The 10,472-nt window shown below is 47.9% G+C and overlaps 1 protein-coding gene across 1 annotated transcript; it reads left to right on the top strand.

Annotated features, from left to right (window-relative positions):
- Nucleotides 1-699: 699 nt before the first annotated feature.
- Nucleotides 700-1,890, top strand: PtA15_6A816 (uncharacterized protein; the record flags this gene model as incomplete). The annotated part of the gene is made up of 2 exons (XM_053170560.1): nucleotides 700-1,060; nucleotides 1,148-1,890. The coding sequence occupies 2 exons, from the start codon at nucleotides 700-702 to the stop codon at nucleotides 1,888-1,890; spliced, it is 1,104 nt and encodes a 367-aa protein (XP_053021739.1).
- Between the last annotated feature and the right edge of the window lie 8,582 nt (nucleotides 1,891-10,472).

Genomic DNA, 10,472 nt, shown 5'->3' with positions numbered 1-10,472 from the left:
TCCATGCCCACCCAAGACTTGGGCCCATGTCTCCGATTCATACTAAAAAGAAGGTGTACTCGGAAATCGGAGGTGCACATTTTAGTCCTGGTGACTACGGATTTGAGTGTTTTTGAGGCCTATAAAATGAGGGCCGTCTCTACCCATCCAATCAGACACGCACTTCCTCTCGCTTAAATTCCAACAACCCAGTTGCGTCAGGCTTCTTGCGCTAAGCCCAATCAGGATGGTTTTCATATCAAGTAGAATTCTTTTTTGTTTTGTGTTGCACACAATAGGCACAGCTCATCTTGCGTTGTCCACTCTGAATGGAGGGAGACGTATGGCACAGGATTGTGGTGGTGGGTAATTAATCCTTGTCTTCGTGGCCCACTGAATTTCACAAATCCTCACCGTCAATCTTTTTGACTTGTATCCTTCACCGATAATTCAGGGCCTTTCCGGGATGCTTATGACGCAGGACCTGGTAGTGGGGGCTACCGGTTTGGGAATGCTCCGCAAGAATTGGAGCAAGAGAAATGCGAGTGTTTTTGTTTTACCTAGCCGGGGTCTCCAGGCTTTATACCCTAAAACGACCTGGCTTATGCTTGAATGTCTAATTCAGCTGACCTGAGGCGATCGATGGAAAAGAAGCATGATGTCATTGTTAAAATGGTACCGCTTAATGGTGCTCCCAGCGTGCCTCTCCGCCGCACAAAAATGAATTCGGCATCAAACCTTCAAAACATTGAGATCTTAAACTCTTTATACAAAGAGCTCCTGCTATTTGGATCCTTAGACGAATTCTCGAATGCATCAGACGCGGAATTCCAGCTCAAGAGTTTACGATCCTTACTCCGTCTGGGGGACTACGTTGCTGAATCTGTAGCAGTGCCTGCGGTATTCGCCAAGATTGAAATCTTCAAGCCAACGACTGTAGTGAACTTGGTCGAGTTGCATACCAAGCTCCTATTCCACAAGCTGGGGAACAACTTCTTCGACTCCCTCGATTCGGTGATCCCCGAGATAGAGTTTTTGGAATCCGGCGCGGCTATGGTGCACTTTCATAGATCGATAAAAGGTGAGCTTGTATTACGATGATTTCATTTTTTTTTTTTTTTTTCATGTCAATTCTTCTGACTAACAGTAATTTCTTCCTTACTCCCAGCCCTCCCCGCAGCAGATAAGCAGCGAGCGGTCCAGGTCGTCTTAAAAACTATCTTATCACATGCGCCGGAAAACTTCCCCATGAAAGGATCTCCAAGTCCCCAATATGCCCAGATTAGCGAAGGATTTTTGCAGGACGAGTTTCTCGAAACCGAGTACATCACTAACCTCATGAAAGTCTTTGAAATACATGAAAAGCTGGCAACCTCAGCAGGGAAAAGAATCGAATACCAACTTGTCTATTACATCTTGGATTTCATCAACCAATATCACCAAAAGGTCATGCAAAAGCACATGGGATATGGCTGGAAGAAGGATTCTTCGAATTTCGATAGGGAACTCGATTTCATGAGAAGGTACCTGAAAAAGTATCGGAATCGATTCCTAGACCGCAGATATACAGATGCAAGTCAAGATTTAGGAGATTTCATCGGATTCGAATCTGCCAGAACCGACTACGGCTCCAATCCATTTTTATTCTGGATTTTTACGGTACTTACTGGACCATTTGAGCACCAGAACTGGGATGAGTTGTTCAAGGATCCGGGAGAGATGTCATACACCCTTTGGATGCGCGAGATTGGCCGTGGCAAACTTCACGAATTTCTCCGAAATGTGCCAGATGAACAATTGTCGCAGTACTTACCTCTAAGCATGGCCAAGGGAGTTCCAATCCGGCCCGGCTCCTCTCGGCGCAAAACTTGGATATCTGCCAAAGATCTGTTTGCAGGGGGTGCTAATTAAATTCTGTAGTTTGGAAATTTTAACCGAAGGCTGGCCTCGCTCTCTTTTTCAATATACTTCTGGAATTGACACCCTCAGAGAGTCCTGCCACATACCATGGCCCACCTTGGGATCTTTATTTGCTTATTTTCTTTTCTTGTGTCTTCTAATTTTTGCGAGTTGTGATACATCTTTCAATCCTTAATGAATTTCACCATTGAATCTTAAGCACCCACTCACCAAGAGACCATCATACAATTAGGCTAGTGAAATTCTAATATGCTGTATACCAGGGACATATCAGAAGGCTGAGTCGTTGCCTTCGCCATCATGCCTACTTCCAGATTGATCGGATCCAGTACTCCTTTGATTTCAAGAAGTTCATTGCTAATGTCTACCGCAATAGGCTGACCATCATCGATCTTTACCGCAAATCCATTGAGTCCTTGTTGTATGAGCGCTCTTGTCCGCATCAGTTGCACAAGCAAGACCAGGTTACGCATGAGGTTCGGCACGTATAGAGCATCCACAAGCGTTAAGGTGCCACCGTTGGCTAAGGGAAAAGTAGCTTCCCCTCTGGCCGTTGTAAGACTCAAAAGTGGTCGTGAAACCCTTTTGCTGAATGGTGAAGGGGATGATGGAGGCGCAAAACTCTGCCCTTCTGCTATCAGATAACAAGGCCCACCAAGCTAAGCTTGGCAAGTTTTAATCAAGTGATAGGTCTGGTCTAGTTCCAGATGAAGTTGTTTGATGACAGGTATGTGAGATTTGAGAGTGAGTTCAGTAGTTATTTGCAAATATAAGGGTTGTAGTGATGTGTGGTGGTGATGGTAAGTGTGAAGGGTGGTATGTAAATAACTGGTGAGTACTGAGCTGAGGAGCTGACAACTGGGGAGGAGAGAGCTCCTTATATAGACAAAAGTGGAGCCCCAGAGGGCTTGTGGGTTAGGGTTTCAACTAATCTAGACAACAGTGTGAGGGATTTTAGCTGGTGGGAGTAGATACAAATGATGTCACAATATGTCAAGGGTACATAAATGATGTCAGAAGAATGCAGTAGGGCCGCATGAAGGCTGCATAAAGTGACAGTAGACTGCATGAGTTGACAGGTGGATGCAAGGGGTGCATAAATCAAGTCTGAGGCTGCAGAGTCAGTGTGTGATGACATCATAATATGGAAATAGAAGAGTACTTGATAATATGTAATGACTGTAGTCTGATGGGGAGATGTATGTTTGTATCCTGTGATGTGTATAAGCATAATGCTGTGATCCTTGACTTGAGGGTTGTGACAGGTTGGTGATTGGGTGTGTTGAACGTGTGATGGGTGCCCAGTGTCCAAAGAAGTGTAGGTTCCAATCCAGAGGGGCTCCAGTGACTCTTTCAGTGGTGACTAAGGGTAAAATTGGCCGTAGAATCCATTTCTGATTTCCATTTGGTGGTATCTTGAAGCCTTGGGTGAGTAAATATATGTATGAGAAAAAACATTTCATTTTTCACTTTTCCATCTACCACACCGTAGCCACCAGCTTGCCAGAACCACTTCCTGTTGCAATGCCAATGCATACCGGGCTAGTTTGTTTGAAGTAGCCAAGGGATGTGAGCATGCAATTGCTTGCTCCAGAGTCGAGGATTGTTGATTGGGTCTGCGGTTCATTTGTACTCAACAGATAGCTGAAAGATGGCCAAATGTTATTTTCTGTCAAGCTTTCGCCCGTGTTGTGCTTGTCACCGGTGCAGGTGATTGGCATGTAGAGTTTTTTCTTCTTGTTTGGCACATTTGTTGCAAGAGCAGTAGTAGTGGTGCCACTGATGCCGGTTTCCGGAGCTTTCTGCTTATTAGTTCTTTCAAAACACCCCACTTCTCCAAGAAGATTGATCACAAATTTGGGTTTGCTGAGGGAGTTGAGATCACCAAATAGGCTCTGCATGAGAAATGGCTGTTTTTTGGTTATTTGACTTATGATACTGCAGCAAATCACAAAATCCGGTACTATCATCTCCAGAGAGTCGAACTTGGCAAGACACTCCTCAATCCCAATAATATACGCTGCCATATCATTGTTGAACTGGGTGTCTTCCCATTTTGCCCAAACCTCGTAGATTGCCAGGATAGAGTCCAAGGCGTACACAGATTTGAACATCTGCCAGAGTTTGTAGGGATTCTTCAAATTTTCCTTCTTGATGATGCTATTGAAAACTCCATCTGTGAGATTCACACAGAGTAGATTAGCGGCCTTTTGTGCTTTTGCCTTTGTTTTCTTTGTCATGTCCAGCAGAGGAGAATTGTCGATAAAATGCTCAAGGTTGAATTCAGCAAGCACCATTCAAATTTTCTTCTCCCAAATTTCAAAGTTTTTTCCCGTGAATTTTGGGACTTTCATCATTGGTTTGCCAGCAATGCTTGAGTTGCTCGACTCGCCTTTGGAATAGGCCATTACTGTTTCCCGCTCCTAGTCTTTTGGTCCTGAGGCTGTGTTTGTAGCACGAGACTGTAAATCTGAAAGAATTCAAAGGACGAAGAGCTTATAATTAGATAAACATGTTTATAATCTAATTACAAGTATAAGAGAAATAATAGTAAAGATAAGTTACCTAAGAGCGGAACAAGCAACCACTGTCTACTTTTCTAAGATAAAACACCAGGGGAGATATGTTCCCACTCCCCAGGGAGTGCCTTACCGTAACTTTTTTCCATAACTGTGCTGGAGGCCTTTGGTAAAGCAATATTGAATAGGTATGAAAAAGACTGGAAGTCAGCGTGGAAATCAGTTGGAAATCATCCTGAAATAAACCATAACTTGCCAAAAAATCATCCAGAACTCATCTATAATTCATCCAGAACTCATCCAGAATATAGTCCTTTCTTGGCACCATGACCAGTGTGTCCTTTCCATGGAGATGTGAAAGGCCCAGCCTGTGATTTTTTCCCCCTCATGTACTCGCGTACATCAGGGGGACAATTGGCGTCTCAAAACAAATTTTTTACTTTTCATGTGGCTGTGAAAGGCCCATCCTGTGATATTTCCACCTCAATGTACGCGCGTACATCAGGGTGACTATTAGCAAAGTGCAAAAAGGTTAACCTGCATGTGCACATGTGAATTTTGAAAAGCAAAAAAATACAAAATTCACTAGATCATTTTCGTGAGGAGGACAGGATATATGGCCAAAGTGAATTGGCACCGCAATCCAACCTTGACTTAACTCAGACTTTCACCCTATTAAAACAGTTTTTTGTCATTTTTATCAGCCAAATTCAAATTAATTCCCGCATTTCCAAGAAAATGGGTTTCAATTTCAATGACTGCAACATTACCACATTCCAAAAATCTAAACCCAATAATACCAAGTCAACTTTTAGTTTAATTTTGCACATCAGGGCATATAATGTGAATTACAAGAAACCCATTTTTTTGGAGGAATTACTTTTGAGAATGGGAATTTTGCTTTGCTATCCTTAAAAATCAGTAGACAGGAGCAATTGATGAGTTGGACTTTGGTCAAATATCATTTCATCATATTTCTTCCTACAGTTGTACATAGAAAACAAAAGAATTCTACACAACATTGTGTTGAATTCCAAATCAATTGTGACTGACTTTTCACTAACTTCTCCATCCAATTTACTATTTTGGGGATGAGTTACTAATCCACATCAGGCTCACATCCGACCAAAACTCACATAAAATTCAGCTCTGGCACTCCCTGGGGAGTGGGAACATATCTCCCCTGGTGAAAGAAAATTCCTTTAAGGAATAAGACTGAGGATAGCCTTCCTGTTTGCTGGTAGCAAAATGTAAAGTCATACATTTGGTGTTAGCTCTTGCTTTGCCTGAATCATAGCAGCCTCCTTGTCTTACTTGGATAGAAAGTTTTGTTTCTTATTATCCAGCCTATTTGGCTTTGACAAAACGGCGTAGGAGTTGCGCAACGGCGTCTGTTCCAGATCAACGTAGATGCAGCTCCTTTAGCCTTTTGTTTCTTTTAAACGTAGTGTTACACTTGCTGACTCACCTTTTTCCGTTTCTTCTCTTTGAGAATATTTGATGGTTTGTTCGGTCTTTGACTACAGAAGGGAATGACGCTTTCAGCTAATAATCTCTACCACCTAGTGATTGAACTCGCTACTCACCTTCGGTGTTAGCTGAGATTCTCTCTGCTAGAGGTATCTGACCGGGATTCTCCACGTGTTGGGTTTTGCGGCTTGTGGATGCAGAAACTGTATTCATCATTTTGATGTATCAGTATTTTCATTCTCCGCGGCACAGCTTTGGACTGCGGGATCTGATTTTCTTTGCTTACCTTTTTCCACAGCTTGTTGAGCTCCCAACACCCTCCTCAATTTATGAGGACGGTGTCGTTCACCTTGGCTAGTAATCTCACAAGACCGGTGTGAGAAAGAAAGCTGGTTGGCTGGTAAAGAATGTCCGCTGACCGCCTTCTTCAAGAATATTGATGTCCGGGCTGTGTGATTGTCGGTAACTCGGCTCCGCACTGCTACTTTCCGCTAGCCTTCAGCGCTCCTCTACTGAGCCTGATCTATAGCGTAATATTCCGCAAGTGAATAAAGCTCCGCACTTTGTAAGCACAAGAATCCGCAGTAACTCTCCGATAAGAATAAGAACACAGATAATCTCCCAATAACTCTTGTACGTCCGTAGTTGTAAGTACAATGATGAGTGAAATCCGTAATAATTTGATAGGATCAAGATCATAGGATGATCCAAAGAGAGAGAAAACCCTGAGCCACCCCCGTCCTTTCCTCCACGCATGTCACCGTTCCCACCCGATCCCGCACACCTGACACTTTCCCGCACTAGTCCTCCAGCTCCGCCCGCTATCCCGCTTGTCACTCTCCCAGACTCCGCTCCTCTCCGGCGCTTGTCCTCCCACCGTCCTCTGTCTAGCCCCCGTCAGTTGTTCTCTCGCCACCGCCTTAACCCCGGCTCCACCCGCTGGTGGAACCCGCTCTGGCTGTCATGGCTCACCCGCTGACGCGCCGCTGCTACCAGTCCACGTGTGTAGTCCCGCCGCAGTCCAGCCCTGTCTTTTCCACTCCGATCCAAATACCCAATCCGAAATCCGCAATCCGCAATCCGCAATCCGTGCGTGACTTTCCGTAAGCTTTCCTAGCGTGCTTTCCTGACCTCATCCTCAGTGCTTATGTCACCGGAATGCACTCTGCCTGAGCGGCTTTGTGCATTCCCCGCTCGCGCTATCCCCGCGTGGACATTCTACCGCGCTTGCCTATATAAATCACCACATCCGCCCCAGTTTTGAAGTCCTGCCCCCAGGATCTTCCCACCCATTCGCCCGCTCCCACACTTGTCACACATACCCATACACCATCATCCTCTTTTCCCACACATCTCCTCCCGTTCAGTATCGTAGCTTGCGATCGCTGCACTCGTCTCGGACTACCCTGTGTCTACTCCCGCGCTGGTTGTGCGTGTAACAACTGTAGAGATTCGAAACGCCGCTGCTCCGCCTTCACTCCCAAATCCGACAGCTCCCGCAGAAACCGCGAATCACAAAACCGTCCACCGCCGTCTGGATCCCAAAGCTCTCGCGCGGAACGTTCCCCGTCTGTTATCTCGGTCAGTTCCCGCACCAAGTCTCCCTCTGCACATGGTGAAGACCTTATGACGCCGCCACCCAATTGTGCCGACTGCTCAAGCGCCAAAGAATACGTCTAACAAGCCCAGGTGTGGGCCCGTAAACACGGCGTCAACAGACCTTTAGTCAACAAGCATCTCAAACGTCCTCAAGAACCCGCATTGACCTCTGCCGCTAGACCTTCATCGGCTCCCAGGCCTTCTCCCACTACTGGTTCGAAGCGTCCCTCGGCGGATTCTACGGATTGGTCCTCAAAGCGTCCATGTCCAGCCGGTCCGCCGGCTCTAGATCTTGCAGCCCGTTTTTCCGCTTGTCCGCGTGACCTAACTCCAATCATCCTTTCTCCAGAGCCCTCATTTCCCCAGGCTCCCGGTAGGTAATCTTTCCGCTTCTGCTTATTGCGTCCCCGCTAACCATTTTTTTTTTTTTTTGCTCCAGCCACCCCAGCAAAGGACACCGAGATGGCACCTGAAGACCCGTCCCATACCCCTTCCGGCTCACCGCCCAATTCCCCGCAGTCCGTTCCGCACGCCAAGACCCCGCAAGCCAGAACCGCCCGCGCCGCCTCGATCCACACGTTGGAGTCCACGGACCCGCCTTCTCCGCCGGCCGATACCACTCCAAAGGCACCTTGGCTCCTTGCCCCGCCTGCCGCTACTGTTCAAGCCGCGTCTTGTGACTCTCCGGCTCCGCGCCCTCGAGCCTCGTCGGTACCTACCCATCTACCGCCGCCTGCCAAGCCTGCTGCGGACACCAAAGCTGGGTTGCTAAATCGCCAACTCGCGGAAATCTCCCGCAACCTACGCGAAACCTTCCCCGACAACCCCCTCTGGGAGCAAGCTGTGTTCCCCGCCGCCGCCGTACTCGACTTTGTAGGTGCCTTCCGCAATATGTACCGCGCCCTGCTTCACATCTCCGCGATAACGCCCGCACAACGCCGCCGTAGGTACACATTCTTCCTCATTGGCATCAACCAGCTTGTCGAACGACTCGAGCTAGCCATTGTCGTTCCCGCCGACGAACGTACTCTCCGAGCTCGACAAAACATGGAGGACGCGCTACAGAACAAACCGCACCCCGCACAACCTACCACCGCGGACTATGACGCTCCTATCCCTGCGGAGCGCGTTCGTACGGAGCGTACCCGCCGCTCCTCTGACTCCCGACTTCCCTAGCTTCCCTTTTTCCGCTTCCTCTTCTCCTTCTCTGTTTTTGTCTCCCCCCTTGTATATAGTCCTATCCTGCGGAAACAATGCTCGAAATACACGCGCATCCTGAGCTCCGCACCTGGATAATTTCCACCTAGAGGGAGAAAACTGCTGAGAATCCACGGCAAAGTGAGCAAAAAGGTCTGCCATCCCAAAAAATATTTTTTTATAAGTGCCTGGACCGCCCCAGAATGAGAACCACTTTAGTCCCCGCACTACGTTTTCCATTTTTATCCTTCTTTTTTTTTTTTATCCACCGCTCTTTTACCGTATCACAATCCAGAAAGAAACCGCAATCCACAAGAGAAAAATTCCGCAATCCACGAGAGAAAAATTCCGCAAGGTACCTGGTCCTCCCCAGAAGGATTTTTCCGCACAAAAATCCCCGTACCCCGCACCTAGAAATACAGATAGACAACAAGCCAGTGAAACGTATAACAAGACTGAAACCGAACTCTATAAGATAACAAACATTCTGGGGTGGCTATGTAACCTGGCTGTAGACCAGATAGCGCACCCCCTCACCAATGATCACTTGTAGCTTTTGCCTGCCACGGCTTTCCCCGCCCCAGCCTTTTTACCGCTGTCCCCAGCGGTCCGCAAACGCCAACTCCGTCGCAATGGCGGATGTGCCTGATCCGCACCGTCCTCATCCAACACCGCTTCCGAACCAGAATCCTCATTGCTAGATGCCGCATCCGTGTCCTCCGCACCATCTGAGCTCACAGAAGACAAGACTTCCTCAGGGACCCGAACCTCCTCCTCAGAATCATCAGATTCCGCGGTCTAATCGAAATCCATAGAGCCCCGTGCATAAAACCGCTTGACATGCGTCGCCGCCGCCCGCCGCTTCAGACACGTCCCGTCCAGTTCCACCAGGAAATTGCGACACAATGCGATAAGGACCATTCCATTGGTTAGCAAACAGCTTACCCCACTGAGACTCAAGGCTACAATTGTAAAGGAGAACCAATTCCCCCTTGCGGAGAGAATCCCGCAAGCAATGAGAGCACCGACGGTCCCAATACCGAACCGCCTTAGCACGACTCTCCTTAAGGCGCATCACCGCCTTTGCAATAACTGAATCCCGCCGCAACAGCTGCTCTGATCGCGCCAAAAGCAAGTCGTCCGCCGATTTGACTTTCCACCAGTCTACCGCCAGATATGTGAACATCTCTATATCTACCGGCAAGACCGGCTGACACCCAAACAACATTTTGTACGGCGAATACCCCGTCGTCCGCTTAGTGGAAATCCGATCGGCGAACAAAACAGCGGGCAGATACTGCTGCCACTTCTTACTGTCCTCGCCACACAATTTCACCAGAGCGCTCTTGATTGGCTGATGGCCATGCTCAACCATTCCCGCACCTTCAAGGTAGTACTCTGTTACTTTGCCGAACTTAGCACCGCACGACTCCACCAATTTCCGCAAGCCGCCGCGAAATTCCGCACCGCCGTCCACCGTGATGAGTCGCACACTCCCAAACCGCGCAAACCAGTCCTCTTCCAAAAACTGTTTGACTTTCGCCGCCGTAAGATTCACCAGAGGCCGCGCCTCCACCCAACCGGAAAGATCATCTCGCGCCACGATCAGGTACTTGAACTTCCCTGCCTTGATGTGCACCGCATCCATTGATATCCTACTGAAAAGCGTGTCTGTTTCCGTAGGTTTCCCAACTTCTTTAGGCAGTTGCTGACTACGCCTCTGGAATTGCTCGCAACTCCGCACCCATTGCCGCACACTTCTTGTAACACCCGGCCACCAAAACCGCG

The sequence above is a fragment of the Puccinia triticina genome, chromosome 6A, assembly GCF_026914185.1.
Source record: "Puccinia triticina chromosome 6A, complete sequence".
NCBI classification, from domain to species: domain Eukaryota; kingdom Fungi; phylum Basidiomycota; class Pucciniomycetes; order Pucciniales; family Pucciniaceae; genus Puccinia; species Puccinia triticina.
This window is presented reverse-complemented; position numbering and strand designations above follow the sequence as displayed.